General features: G+C 50.9%; 1 protein-coding gene across 12 annotated transcripts in view; it reads left to right on the plus strand.

The window, feature by feature from the left end:
• Positions 1-15,261, plus strand: part of TRAF1 (TNF receptor associated factor 1) — a 30,016-nt gene that overhangs the window by 1,854 nt on the left and 12,901 nt on the right. For 2 of the 12 annotated variants that reach the window (XM_067040860.1, XM_067040855.1), the window contains exons 1-3: positions 4,931-5,185; positions 7,887-8,367; positions 10,574-10,658. Coding sequence is in view for 9 of the 12 variants with exons in the window: in XM_067040850.1 (XP_066896951.1) it covers positions 8,510-8,649; positions 10,574-10,658 (225 nt within the window). In the remaining 3 variants the exon portion in view is untranslated. Of the gene's footprint in view, positions 1-211; positions 353-3,870; positions 4,063-4,790; positions 5,186-5,214; positions 7,682-7,886; positions 8,650-10,573; positions 10,659-15,261 lie in introns of those variants that run through there. The other 10 variants (XM_067040850.1, XM_067040854.1, XM_067040851.1 and 7 more) reach the window with 10 other exon arrangements.

Below are 15,261 nucleotides of genomic sequence, written 5' to 3' on the forward strand. Positions count from 1 at the left end.
GAGTTGTACCCCTTCCCCAGCACCAGGGTTTGAATGGTTAAAGAATTTACCCTGAAGGATTGTTCTGAGGTCTTTCTCCCACTTTGCAGATGGGAAAAAGGAGGCCCAAGGATGGGACGGACTTTCCATACAGTCCTGAAGTCAATGTCAGAGGAAGATCTCTTGATCCCTGAGTAAGGGCTCTGTTCACTCACTGATTTTTCTGTCTCAGGATGAGTCCTCAGGATGGGGGGAGAGGAGGACCCCCAGGATGCATTGCTCCTCAGGCAGATATCAACCGCTTTGGGGCTAGAACATCAAGATATTCTTGATCTGCTCCAGCAAAGAGCCCAGGAAACCCAACCTCACAAATGTAAGTGTGAAGGAAGAGCAATAATTCTGTAGCCCAGCAAACGGCATTGGAGGTCCAGGCACCCACCTTCAGAAGAGTCTTTATTGCCAGAGTCCATGAAAGAAGGAATTTGACACGTAGCAAGAGCAAATTTTTAGAACAAGGCACACGAGTGGCCAGAGGTGGCAAAGAGAAGCAGCGGGTTGACTAGCATTGACCCAAAGTTGTCTGCCTTTCTCATTATTGGCCTCTTAAGAGCTTGTCTTTATCAAAGGGTCCATCTGCCAAGCTCTTTGCCTGGACCACTTTACCATCCCCGGGAGTGTCATTGGTTTCCCCATCACAAAGTGAAATCCCCATGGCACTTTCAAAGTGGCCAGCCCCACAAATAATTGGAAAACCGCTAGGGACAGCTCTGGAGTCTACAATTCAAAAAACTTCTGAGGTGCTTTCTTTCTTTCCTTAAAATCTGGAAATCTACTGAGATAGGGAAAATCACCAGACACAGAAACTCCCTTCAAAAAAGAACCCTGGGGCTTCCCTGGTGGCGCAGTGGTTGAGAGTCCGCCTGCCAATGCAGGGGACACGGGTTCATGCCCCGGTCCGGGAAGATCCCACATGCTGCGGAGCGGCTGGGCCCGTGAGCCATGGCCGCTGAGCCTGCGCGTCCGGAGCCTGTGCCCCGCAACCGGAGAGGCCACAACAGTGAGAGGCCCGAGTACCGCAAAAAAAGAAAAAAAAAAAAAAAAGAACCCTGGATTTCTTTTCAAATTTTCGTTAGAATGCTATTTCTAAGTTCACAACACCCTGAAAAGGGCCAGGCCAAAGATACTTAATAAACATTTTGTGATGATGGTGAAATCATCACTAATGATTATTACCTTAAGTAAAAATGATTATGGATAGTGTCTTGAGTATTAGTCATTCACTGAACAAATGTTTATTGACTGCCTCCTCTGTGCTAAGTCAGGGGAAAGAACAATGAAGAAATCAGACACAGCTTTACTTTAACACCTTGAATTAACTTAATTTCTCATATTCATATAATTCACATAGTCTAGTGGGGCAGAAAAAAAGTTGTAAACAGGCACATTTTATCAATTGCCAGTTATAATAAGTATAGTAAGAACCAGATGGAGATTAACAGAAGGAAACTTGGGACATTTTAAATCATCACACCAAAGCAGAGAAGGTGTACTATAGGCTAACAGTTTTTACAAGATCATTTAGTATATTTCTTTGTTTTATTGTTGATATCAGCTGTGTGTGAGTTACCACTGGGGGGGGGGGGTATTGAATTTGGGTTGAGGAACCCAGGACAATTTGGTCTTCTAATCTACTAGGTGACTGATAACATATAATCATCTGTTTAATTAAATTTCCTGGTTCAGGAACCAGAAGTTTACAGAGGAGATTTAGACAATGCTAGCAGGAAAGCTGTTCACTGTTTTCACTAAACACAAGCTGTGAATATGACAGGGACAAAGCCTGCAGGTGGCAATGAAAAGAACGAATATAGGGGCAAAACGAGGAATGTCTGGTATTTATGAGTAGTAGCCCGTTATGGGCTCCACGTTTTAAGGGTTGCTGACAAACAGAAGCAGCCCAAATGGCTGGCATCAGCTGGCTGGATATGCTCAGCTGGTACATTCATATCTAGGAGGCAGCTGTCATGAGGACAGGAGCTCGGCCTGCCTCATTTACTGCTATAATCTGGGGCCTGGCTTTTGGAAAGGAAAAAAACAGTTTTCTCACCTCTTCTTGGTGATCTTAGTAAGTGGAGCAAGGCATGTGATGTGCTTCGATTAGAGCAGTGTCACTGTGACTGATATTAAATAAAGTGTAGCCACTACTACCGTCACTGATATTTTTACCATGATCACTGACCTCAATCCTCTAGATGCTTAGGCTCCAATCTGGTCCCGCCCCCTCACCGCCTGGAAGGCTAATGACCCAGGCCAATGTGATCTTTCCCTCCTCCGATGCCCATCTGGACTGAAACACATGGAAAGTCACAGTTATTGAAGAAAAGGTTGAACGGCTGGGACACTAAAGGCAAGCCAGCCCAGGAGACAATCCCAGTTTCTACCTCTGGGACCTGGGAGCATCTCATTAGATCCATGATTTTTTAACCGTGTCTCTAGAGCCTAGAGGTCCGGATGGGGAGGAGAGAAGCCCAGCGCACAGGCTCCCAGCTGCCCGCTCCGCTTAACAGCAAATGCTTGCTTCTAGCTGGTTTGTACGTTTGGGCTCTATGTGACAAAGCATTTGAAGACACAGTCCCACAGCTAACACAAATTTTGAAAAAACCCAATGCATTCAATGACCTTTAAGGTCATTTTCCACTAAAAAACAAACAAACAAAAACAAAAGAACTATGGACTATTATTTATTGAATTATTGCTTAAGCATTCATCTATTTATCTACACCCTCCCCCCCAAATATTTTAGTGGCAGGGAGAAAAAAAAGAACACAAGTATCCTGACTCCTAGTCCAGTGCTCATTCCAAAATATAAATAGTCCTCCCAAATATCACTATGGATTTCAGATGGGGGCAGAGAAAGAAGACACAATTCCTTTCATTCTAGTACTGAACTGTCAGCGCCTTGTCAGTTTTCACCATTTTTTTCTTCTGCATCTTAGAAGGGATGAAAAAATCTCTCCTTTAGGAAACAGGGCAGGCCAGGAGGTGGTCAGCCTCTTACGGGGCTTGTCACACGTGCTCTACCATCTTCAATGCAGAATGGCTCACCAAACTTTAATTTTCCATAGCCCTCCTAGCCACTCAGTCCTTAGTTCCTTGCAGGAGCCACAAGCTCAAAAGGCTACAAGGCTAGCAGGCAACTTCAATGTCAAGAGCCTGACAGCTGAAGTACTGGGGCAAAACTGGAGAATGGAAACCTTTTGGTGCTTCGTAGAAGAAGCAGAGCAGATTATGGATGTGAGTGGCACCGCTGAGGCTCAAACATTCCCTACTTTCCTGTGTTTGCTTTCTTGTTCCCCAGTCACGGCCCCACGTTCATACCACCAGATCTTAGGCCTTAGCCAGATGGACTACTTTTCTTGTTAAACTTATTTCTGGAAAAAAATTTTTTTTTTCTACTGGGTAGAGATGAGTGGTCTCCAAAGGGTTTCGATTCCTTTCTGAGTCAGGTTAAGCCTCACTGGGCTCTGCTTTCAATTTCTGCAGCCTTGCCGCTTGCTGAGTGCTCAGAGGTCCTCTGGTGATGCCCCCTCTATTTCAAGAGCCCCCCAAAATAAGTCGAGTGACTACAGATAAGTTTTTGGTACTTTCCAAAATTAAACTATTTCCCTTGGTAAATTTCCACCAAATGAGCTCATTAATCTGAAAACAGGATGTGGCACATGAAAACAGTAAAGTCAGGTTGCCTGCTCACTGACACTGGCCCGGGGCAGAGAGGAAGGGGGTGGCTGGGAGAGAGGTGGGAGCAGAGAAGGGCTTTTAGAGGTCCCACTGCACTGAGAATCAATGAATTTTTAAATCAGAGACTCAAAGCTCTAAATTCTTTCCTCTTAGAATTGAACATGACCACAGAGGCCACCTCTGGTCAGTGTCGCACAGATTGCCTGTCTTGGAGGCCCCTGAGACCCTCTGCTTGCCTGCAGGCAGGCGCCTCCCCTCCAGGTAGGACCGTGGCCCTCCTTTCTCCAGGAGGAGTCTGTCCTGCAGCATCAGCTCCTCAGGCAGAAGCTGGGAGCTCTGCCCCAGGTGAGTGAGACGCTTAAATACATCCCAGGTTAAAAATAAACAAAACCAGGGCTTCCCTGGTGGCGCAGTGGTTGAGAGTCCGCCTGCCAATGCAGGAGACACGGGTTCGTGCCCTGGTCCGGGAAGATCCCACATGCCGCGGAGCAACTAAGCCCGTGAGCCATGGCCGCTGAGCCTGTGCGTCCGGAGCCTGTGCTCCGCAACGGGAGAGGCCACAACAGTGAGAGGCCCGCATACCGAAAAAAAAAAAAAAAAAACCAAAGGAGTAAAACCCAGTTCCCAACTCCAGTTGGTGTCAAGACAAAAAAATGGGACCCTAATACATAGAGAATGTAATGGGTGCCTCTGAGCAACAAAAAGGAAACAAAACCAACAAAGAAGGCAGACTCAGTCCTTCCTCAGCTAACAGTCCTGCAGATGTTAGGTCTTGATGGAGAAGGAGCCTTTATCAAATTCGCAAAAATAAAGGTTGTTTGTACCTTTTAGACAAAAATTCTATCCCAACACTAAGCACCATAACTGTTTTGATTGATATACACAAAATTCATAGGGAATAAGTGGCTGTGTGTGTGTTTAGACAAAACCAGAAACGGTTCCTGAAAACACCCGGTTTTGTGGAAGCGCCGTGCCTTCAGAACCGCTCTGTAGATCGCTTCTCTGATTGCTCCAACCCAATAAGCCTGGACGAGCCTGAACCTGTGCTAGGATCTTTGCAGAAATCTAAGAGGGCTAAGACTCGGGTTTTGCTGCTGCTTGCCCCACCCCACGCGGGATTGCACGCAGGCAGGGGACAGGATGGGGGTTCAAGTCCCAGGTCCGTGTTCATTTAGTCTGCGAATACTTTTGAGTCCCACACGCGTGCCAGGAACTCGCGCGAGGAGAAGGAGAACGGAAGGGCAGTCTTCAGTAGAAAAACAGAGCCTGCGACGCCGTCGATGCCGCCCCGGGCCTAGTTTCCCCATCCGGGGAGCGCTCGCCCCGCCCCCGAGGCCGCCTCGGAAAGGCGGCTCCGGCTGCAGGAACCGGCCCCGGGCCGGCCCTCCCCGGTTTCCGCCGCCTGGGCCGAGTCCTCGCGCCACCGGAAGCTCCCGCCGGGCCGCTGGGAGGCGGTGGCGGCGCCAAGGTTGGTTGCACTGCACCCCGCCCCCACCCGCCCCGGGACTGCGGAGGCTCCCGGCCGCCGCCCCAACTCTCCCCGCCCGGGACAGCCCGGCTCCAGCTCTCTGGGGCGGGGGCTGCCCAAGTGCGGGCACCCCCCTCGCGCGCCTCCGAGACCTGGAATCCCGGCTTCAGAGCCCTGCCCCGGACTGTCTGCCCCCGCCCTTCCTGCGGGCGCCCGGGGCAGCCCTGCTGTGGCTCATCCTTGAATAGGCGCGGGCGCCGCTCTGCTCCCATCGCTGCGCACGCATCCGGAGATGTGGCGGTGGCGAGACAGCCGTCACCAGCCCGCGGGGGGCGCACGAACGGGGCTGGGGGACACGGACAGGTCATCCGGCATCACTGAGCCGGGCGGCGGAGGGATTGTGCTCCGGCTGCGGGACGCGGTGGGATCGCAAAGCTGGGAGCCCAACCTTATCCTGGGGCGGCCCACCGGGACTCCCAGGGAAAGTGGGGTCTGGTCCAGCTGCGCCCCGAAGGAGAAGTGGAAGGCTGGGGAGACGCGGGTGTGCAGCGCAGAGACTCCGCGTCTTCGGGTCCCGTGGGTGGGGCCGCGGAGATGGGGATGATGGCGGTTCAGAGTGGAAGAGAAGGGGGTCAAGGAGACACAAGGAGGAGCAGCCACAGAAGTGGGGGCGTGGGGGAGCACGGAAGAGGTGCAGGAAGCCACAGCAAGGAAGGGAGCTGGAAAGGAGGCGCCAAGAGGCATGTCAGGTGCTGGCCACAGGGCTGGTTGGATAGAAACTGGGACAAGCCCCAGGCATTTGGCAATCTCGACTTTGAGAACCTTGGGGAAATGGTTCCATGGAGATTGGAGTGAGGAAGCGGAGCGCCCGTGTAGACACTATTTTCTAGCAGTTATGTTAAAGTGAGAAGGTGTAGATGCTGGAGAGGAATGTGGAATGAGGGTAAAGGGCGTTTTAAAGCACCATGTGTAGTTAGAACACAGGCTCAGGGCTCCCGAGTCCCCACTCACTATCGGGGAGTCCTTGGGCATGTCACCGAACCTCTTGGTGACTCAGTTCCCTTTTCCGTAAAATGGGGATGAAGATGACGATACCTGCCTCATAGGGTTCACGTGGAGATTAGATGAGATGGTGCCTGTAAAAGCACTTAACACAGCACTAAAAGTACCTATTACTTTCACTTTTAATTATTAGAGCAGCTTGTGCATATTTTGATGCTGATAGGAAGGAGCTGGGAGGCATTGAAGACGGAGGGGAGAGAAAAGGGAGCAGAGAGAAAGGGACCCAAGAACTTGGATGGAGAGAGAAATCTTGGGTTCCTGTGCCAAACCAAGGGAAGGAGGGAGCAGGTGGGGACGCAGGGAAGTTTGCAGGTTTGGGGTATGTGGTTAAGTGAGTAGCTTTCTGATAGTCTTTCTCTGAAGTAGGCCTCAAGGTCGTTTGCTGACAGGGCCAGGTCAGGGCTGGCCCAGGTGAGGGTGGAGGTCCTGATTTCCACCGCAGCAGTAGGGTAGGGTGCCATGCCCTCTTTTCCAGCATCCCCTGGCGGACTCAGCATCGCTCCCGGGAAGGTGGATAGTTGAATTTACTAGGATCAGAGGACAACGTCTGACCTGCCTTGCCCACTTGTGAGGCTCAACTAAAGTTGATGGATGTGAAAACACTATATAAGCATAACTTACCATTTTAATCTTTCTTTGTGACCTTGAGGAGCTGGAAGGGCCGTGGCCATCATCAATATCAAAGCTTTTCAAGCACTTCACTTGGGCCGTGCACCATGCCATGCTTTCACCTGTGATCTCATTTAGTTATTACAAGTCAGGTGAAGTAGGTATTAATATTAACCCCATTTTGCAGATGCAGAAACTGAGGTGCAGAGAAGTCACTGACCTTGTCCCAGGACCCACAGCTAGAAAGTGATGGACTCAGGATCCCAACTCAGATCTGTCAGACCTCAAAGCCTGTGATTTGAAACTACTATGAAAGTTTGCAAAACTCCTAGTAGCAGCCCAGCAGAATAGAAAGATGGGGAGGGATCATCTTTTCCATTTGGTAGGTGAGAAAACAAAGGCTAGAAGCTCTGACCTCCATCCTGGGCTCTGTAGGCTCCACCAAGCTGCCTTGTTTTTACCTCTTTTGAATGGGAGGAAGAACACGGAGCTTAGAGTCCCACAGACCTGGTGGTCATTGTGCTGTACCTCCAGGTGCTGTTTGACTTTGGGCCAGGCATCTTGCTCGTCTGTTCCTCCACATGCCTGCGGAATTCCTAACAGGTTGCTCTAAGAAATAGGAAGGAAAATGTTGCCTGGGGCATGGCACATGTGCCAGGAGCCATGCTTCCCACACAACCATGGATCTGCGTCCCACTTAGCTGCTGAGACCAACTCCTCGTAACCTTGTGTTTATTTAGACCTTTGTTCTCCTCAGGGCCAGGAAGGGGTGGCGCCTGATCCGAGTCTGTGGCCACCTGTGACTTCCTGAGTGGGGCCGTGGAGGTAGGGCCCTGAGCAATCCATGGTCCTGAGGCCTCGGACTTCAAAGGAGGGGAGGGCCAGGTGTCACACATACTAATGAAGAACGCCACGGGCAGGGCTGAGCCATCAGAAGCCTTCCTGCTGGCCTTGGCCATGGGGTCCCAGAATTTTCGAACCCCAGAGAAGTCTTCGAGACAATCCTGTTGCAATTCCTTTTTTTTTACAGATTGGGTAACCGAGACCCGCTGTGCAAAAGTGACTTTTACCTAAGATACTCTGGACAGGGCAGAGCTAATATGCATGGAACTTGCATTTTTGGACCTGACTCCAGAAGCCTGGGGCTTTCCACTGGGGCAGTGAACACCCACACTGAGTATCCTAGGCTGCTCGGAGGTTCCCGGGAACCTAGACAAGTCACCGACTGGGACTCTCTCTGCCCCTGTCCCCTGGGGAGGAAGTGGAGGAAGCCAGTGGCAGCCTGAGGTCCTCCGACAGGGGAAGCTCTAACTGTGGTTCCTGAAAGTCTGTGACACGGTTCTTTTTTCTCTCTGACTTGCTCTCCCCTCCCTCTTGCTCGAAAGAATGACTGGACACTCCTAGAGCCTGCAGTTACCATCCAGGGGATTTTTTTCACCACAAAGGGTAATTCCTGTCTCATCCCTGCTGTGACTCAGCTGTGACGTTGTACCACACAAGCCAGCGAGAAGGTAAAAATCATCAGACTTGCTCATCAGAGAGGGTGGCCCGGCCAGCACTCACCTCTTCTCCCAGCACAGACTCCACAGAGCTGGGCCCCTCCCCAGAGGAGCTTGAACAGGGCCCCCCCACCAGCCAGCCTGGGACCCCGAGATGGCCTCTGGCTCAGCCAGCAGCCCCCGCCCGGCCCCCGATGAGAACGAGTTCCCCTTTGGGTGCCCGCCCACCGTCTGCCAGGACCCACCAGAGCCCAGGCCCCTCTGCTGCACCGTCTGTCTCTCTGAGAACATCAGGTGAGGGGTCGGAGGAGAAGAGGCGGGTGGGAAGGAGGTGCCAGGGAGGGACCCCTCACGGGAGGCAAGGGTGAGAGGAACCGTGGTTTGGGGCAGGTGCCTTCACCTCTCTGGCCTCAGCTTCCACACCTGTTCCTCGCGGTCCCGGACGCTGCCCCGTCTGACTGTTGGTGGAAGGAGAAGTAGCCACAGAAAGACATCAGCTCCCTTAGCAAAAGGCCATCCGGGGTCAGGGGGAGAGCCTCTGGGTCCAGCTGGGCTACTTACTGTGTGGCCTGTGCAAATTGCTTGATGTCTCGAAGACTCAGCCTCCGTGTCTGTAAAATGCCTGTAAAGTGATTTTCTACCTCTCAGGATTGTTACAAGGCCCAGTCAATAGCATTCCAAAAAATTCTTGTAATAATGAATATAAACTCCCTGGTAAATGACAAACTGCTGTACAAATATATCTTCTTCCACAATATCACCCATCACCTCAGACTGTTTGCTGGGAATGCTTTTAAAGGGGACAAAAATATCGAGTATATTGATGTATTATATGTTTATGTATGTATATATAAAATATGTATATATTTGCATATAAATACCTATATATAATGCACACATTTTGCATGTGTATAAAATATACGTATATAATTTACATTGTATATTCTATGTTAAAATATGTGTATATTTATATTTAAAATATAAATAACTCAGAGAGGTGTGGCATCAATGTGATGATCAGTATCCTACCTTAAGCAACTATTATGTACCAAATGTGTGCCAAGCACTCTCTCCTTGTGTCTTCAGAAGAGCCTTGGAAAGGTGGATACTATTATTACCCTATTTTACAAATGAGGACAATGAGGCCTAATGGACGGATGAGGTCAGTTTCCTGGCAGATGTGTTCTTAAACTGCCACGCACCCCCAGCATGACCTTTGTTTGGGACTTTACAGTTTAAGAAGGTGGGAAACTTCTCAGGCAAGCTTGAGGAGTTCCAATGCTTTCACGAGCGGAGGAGGCTGAGAGAAGGAGGGGAGAGGTGGTGGTGAAAAGGGCAGGTGGGAGGGAGGAGCAGAGCTTGACTGGTTTTACCATCCTGGCTTCATCTCAGGCTTTTGCAACGGGTCTCTTGGCTTCCTTCGCTGTTCTTCCAAAACCTGGCAGAGGCGGGAGAGGAATCCAGGCCTGAGGCCTGAAGAGCTCTGTCCAGCTCTGCCCCTGCCTCACTCTACCTTGCTTGATCCATACGTCCTCTGAGGCCTCATTCTCCTTCCTGTAAAATGGGCCTGACCAGTGGCTCTCGCTGAGGATCAAGTCGCTTGGGAGCTTTGTTAAAGCACATGTGTCCCTGTGTCACCCCATTCGGAGTCTGGCACCCACTCCTGGTTAAGAGCCTCAGGCTAGGTGTTCTCGGAGGCCCCTTCTTATTCTGAGAGGCCATGGTCATCTGTAATTACTAAAAATAAGAGACCAAAATAAAAGAGAGGAAGCTGAGAAGAACGAATATAGCTGCACATCCGCAATCCTTTATCTGAACCCCTGGGGTCAGATGTGTTTTGGAATGCAGAAGTTTTTCAGATTTTAGAAAAGCAAGTCAGTGCATTACTGTGTAATTTTTCCAGTGGGGATTGGAGATGCACCTTATAATCAAGCAACGAATATTTCTGCAAACATAAATATTCACACTAAGTCGCATAAGTAGGGGCTTTAATAGCCTCTAGTCACTTCAGATCAGGTTTGGCTGCCAGAGAAGCTCACTGCAAGCTACAGGAAAACATTGGTTTGGGAATGCTGGGTCTGGGATTGCGGGGCTGCATGCTCATTGGTATCAGCTGCCACACTGGACAAGGCCTAGGCTTTGGGAGCTCTGGGGAAGGAGGTTGGTGCCATGGAGTCATGAATGCCTCAGTCAGTGGCATTTGTTCATGTGTCCCCAGGAATGGTGAGGATCGGATCTGTCCTAAATGCAAAGGCGATGACACACCATCCGAAAGGCCAGGAAGCCTTCTGTCTCAGGAGCAGGTAAGTTGGCACTGCCAGGAAAGACTGTCAGTTGTCTCCGTTGGCAGGGGAAGAGGCCAAGTAGGCATCTGCCCACCTAGTCCCTGCCAGGTGGCTCCTTCCTTGTCAGTCTAGACTGAATTCTTTTTGTCAGCAGCGAGGAGACTGACATTCACGGTGGGGAAGCGACTTGCCCCAAGCCACCTGGCCGACCTGTGACAGACTCAGGGTGAGAACAGCATCTAGACAGGGGTCAACACACCACAGCCTGCGGGCCCAACTCAGCCTGCCGCCTGTTTGTACAGCTCACAAGCAAAGAATGGTTTCTACACTCAAAACGTTTCTAAAAATTGAAAGGAGATTTTGTGACACATGAAAACTATAAGGAATTCAAACTTCCAGGTCCCTAAATAAAGTTATATTGGTTCACAGCCACAACTCACTCATGTATCTATGTCTTGTGTGTGGCTGCTTTTTTATTTTTAATATTTATTTATATTTATTTGGTTGTGCCGGGTCTTAGTTGCAGCAGGCAGGCTCCTGAGTTGTGGCATGCGAACTCTTAGTTGCGGCACGCACGTGGGATCTAGTTCCCTGACCAGGGATCAAACCTGGGCCTGCTGCATTGGGAGCATGGAGTTTTATCCACTGTGCTACCAGGGAAATCCCTGTAGCTGCTTCTGTCCTAAAACAGCAGAGGTGAATAGTTGCACCAGAGGCTTCACAGCCCCAAATATTCACTATCTGGCCCCTGACAGAAAAAGTTTGCCAACTCTTGACCTAGACAGTTCTTTCTGGCCCTGTTTGCCCTCAGACAGGGACAGGCCATCCTCATCTCGCTTCTCTGGCTCTGCCAAACCGTGCTTCCAGGAATAAGATGCAACTTTGGGGCTTCCCTGGTGGCGCAGTGGTTGAGAGTCCACCTGCCGATGCAGGGGACACGGGTTCGTGCCCCGGTCCGGGAAGATCCCACATGCCGCAGTGCGGCTGGGCCCGTGAGCCATGGCCGCTGAGCCTGCGCGTCCGGAGCCTGTACTCTGCAACGGGAGAGGCCACAACAGTGAGAGGCCCATGTACCGCCAAAAAAAAAAAATGCAACTTTGGTAGTGTGAGGGGCCAAAGAGATACCCTCAGGCATCAGTTTAGAACCCCAGCCCTTCTGAGCTGGAGAAGGACCCTCGCAGGTAATCTGTCCAGCCCAGAGGTTCCCACGTGTTGACCGGCACTGGTCCATTCCCACCAGTTCATGACAAAAATGATTTTTTAAAAAATAAGGAAATTGTCGTGAGTTTTTCTTATAAGACAAAATTCTTTCCGTTTATAGAGTCAACCTCTACTCTGAGATGATGCTTTCCTATTCATGTCTTTGTATAAAGGAAATGATCGTGATAGGGGATAGAATTCGGGGTAAAGCCTTTATTCAGTAAAATTTTTAAATGGCAGTCTTTGTGTTAATCTCATTTAAAAAGCAAACAAACTGGTATTGGTCTGTGAATCCAAAGCTTTAAGAATCCCTGCTGTAAATCTAACCCCCTCTTACACATGGGCCCCGACACCCACAGGGGCGTCTCGTTGCAAAGCTCCCTCGCGATCAGGGTCTCGCCAGCTTGGCCACCAGCACTGTCCATGCTGTGAGGCACCGGCTCCTTTCAACCAAAGCTCTACCCTTGGCCGAACCATGGCCCAGGGGTCAGGAGCCTGGTGTCTGAGGATGGCTCTATAACTCAGTGCATGGCTGAGATGACCCCCCGCCCCCCGTCTCCACCTGTATAATGAAGATGCTAGGGCGACTGTGCAGGGTCTTTCTAGCACCTGCAACGTCCCATTACCAGTCAGTGGCTCGCAGGGCGGCGCTCCCTCCCGCTGTGGAACCAGAGGCAGGCAGGTCTCCACCCCTCCTTACCCCTTCTCCGCTCTGGCCCCTCTCCTGAGGAGAGGTGGAGGAACTTCCTGTCCCACCAGAGCTGCTTTTGAGGGCTTTCCTGTCTTCTTGTCAGCAACCCTGTGCCCCCGCAGGTCCTCAAGGGAATAATAGTAAGGAGCCAGTGCATTTCCCCAGAACTTTATTTTATTTTATTTTTTTATTTTTTGCGGTATGCGGGCCTCTCACTGTTGTGGCCTCTCCGGTTGCGGAGCACAGGCTCCGGACGCGCAGGCTCAGCAGCCATGGCTCACGGGCCCAGCCGCTCCGCAGCACGTGGGATCCTCCCGGACCAGGACACGAACCCGTGTCCCCTGCATCGGCAGGCGGACCCCCAACCACTGCGCCACCAGGGAAGCCCTCCCCAGAACTTTATACTCTACAGTGTGGTTAAGAGCTAATAGGATTAACACCCATGGAGTAACTTTCGAAGCCTCTCTATTTGAGCATCTTCGTTCTCCACCCTTGAAAGAGAGGACATGGGCTAGATGCTTTCTAAGGCACCTGCCTGTCCGAAGGCATCAGGACTATTGTTTTGACTTGTTTTATTCTTGCCTCTTAACAAAATGAATACAGATTCATTGTACAAATCTTAGATAACATAAAGATGAGATATTTTAGTATCTCTCAACCCAGTAGTCTTAATTTTTTCATCTTTGTTAATGTGAAATCAGATGAAAGTAGAAGCATTCTGATGAAAGGGAAGCCTGGAACCCTGTCCTTCTGGTTACCCCACTTCCTTCTCCTGTCCCAGCCCCTCAGAGGCGCTGGGGATCCCTAGGGCCCTGCAGAGCACAGTTTGAAACTTGCTGCCTTAAACCAAATGAAGTGACTCGAATGGTGGAATTACGGGCACTGGAACAGGCTACAGAGTGGGGGAAGGGTACACCCCCAGTGGAAAGCTGGGGGGTGGGGTGAGCCAGTGGTCTGACACCTGCACAAAGCCACAAGTGGAAAGACCAGGGACTCCTTCAGCTTCTGACCCAATGGGAACTTTGGGGGGACTTTTGACCAAAGGAGAGCAGCTGATGATAAATCAACACTTTGCATGCGTGGTGATTCTGCAGTTTGTGCATCTGGGGAGACCTGGGAAGTGAAGGTGGTGGGGTGGATAGGCCGGGCCGGAGACCGGCTGAGCTAAGCCCCGAGGTGCCCGTTCTTGGAACACTTTCCATGCCACATCTGCTTATCAATTTGTCCTCCTCCTCTGACTTCATCGGATTAATGTCTCTCTAAGAAGTGCTCAAAGCCCTAGACCGATTAGCTCATGTAAGAAGCAGATATTAAAGGATTACGGTTGACCTGGTTAGAGACTTGGTTCTTGCCCAGAATGACCTTCCTACAGAAGTGACAGTGAAGTAGGGGACAAGCCGGTGGCTGGGAAATAGCAGTCAATTCTGTCTGCCTGAGACCCTGTGAATGGGATTGTTTCTCTCACTCTCTTCCCTCTGAGGTCACTCAGGAAGGTCAAAAGCAAACCGGCATCTGCTGCCAGTGGCTTACAAGAGTGCCTTAAATTATTCTAGAATCAGAAAATGATAGGAGGTCAAGCTGTCTAGTCCAATTTCCGTTCTGTACTGGATTCCTGCCAAGTGGCTTTGTGTCCTTCCAGTGATGGGGAGCTCATTACTGCATGAAGGCACCACTTCCACCATCGGGGACTAACTGTTGTACCATTTTCCTCTTTGTACTGAGCTGAAGTCTGTCTCCCTTGGGGCCACAAAGAAGTAAGTCAGTCAGCCTCCTGTCCCCTGAGGCGGTCCTGAGTCTGTGGAAGGACGCTGACCACGTCCCTCTTGAGTCTGTCCTCAGCCTCTGTGCATGTCTGTGTCCTTTGAAATGCAATGCCTGGAAATGAACCCCCTTACACTTCTGAGCTTGACAATTGCATCTGTAACCTTATCGATCCCATGACATCCTGTGTCATGGGCAGTGGTGATACCCCTGCTTCACCAGTGGGTAATATATCGAGGTTCAGTGAAGAGGTGTGCCTGCACCAGTCATAGAGCAAAAGGGGGGCAGAGCCGGGCTCCTACTCCTGCCCCTTAGGCTGCTGACATCTTCTCTCTGCTGCCTCCAGATGGTGGGTCACCCCCAGATGTTTTACACAGGTTTAAATACACAGTCAGCCTTAAGTGCTGGAATCCACCAAATGCTGTGGGAACAGGAATGGGCAAGACTACTTTCAACTAGGGGAATCAGGCAGGACTTCCTGGAGGAGGTGGCAGTTGAGCCAAGCAGAGGTTGCCAGAAAGGAAACTGACTCAGGTCCAGAGGGGGGCAGGAACTGCCCGAGCGGACCGAGTCCACCCTGTCACTGTAGAGTGCCTCTCCCTCAGCACTAGCTGAGACCCAAGCAAAAACAGCCCCTCCAGGCATCCAAGACATTGGCCAGCCTCAGTGCCCAGCACAGCAGCGTGGGAAGTGCCTGGCACATTGCAGACCCTCCGCTCTGTGCAGTAGCTTCACGGAGGCAGCTCTCATGCTCCCGGCACCCTCTTGACACTCACATTCTCGGAGACCCCCAGGTCCCCAAGTGGGGGCCCTTTGATGGAGCTCTCTGCTGACCCTGTCACAAAGGGCCTGGGTAAGCAGGGAAGCTGAGAACGCCACACACCCACCCCCAGACTTCTCGGACGTGGACAGAAGGACAAGTGTTCCCTCAGGGCTGGGATTTTGTTTTCTCTGTTTCCTCCTCAGAGG

The sequence above is a fragment of the Kogia breviceps genome, chromosome 8, assembly GCF_026419965.1.
Source record: "Kogia breviceps isolate mKogBre1 chromosome 8, mKogBre1 haplotype 1, whole genome shotgun sequence".
In the NCBI taxonomy this organism is placed as follows: Eukaryota; Metazoa; Chordata; class Mammalia; order Artiodactyla; family Physeteridae; genus Kogia; species Kogia breviceps.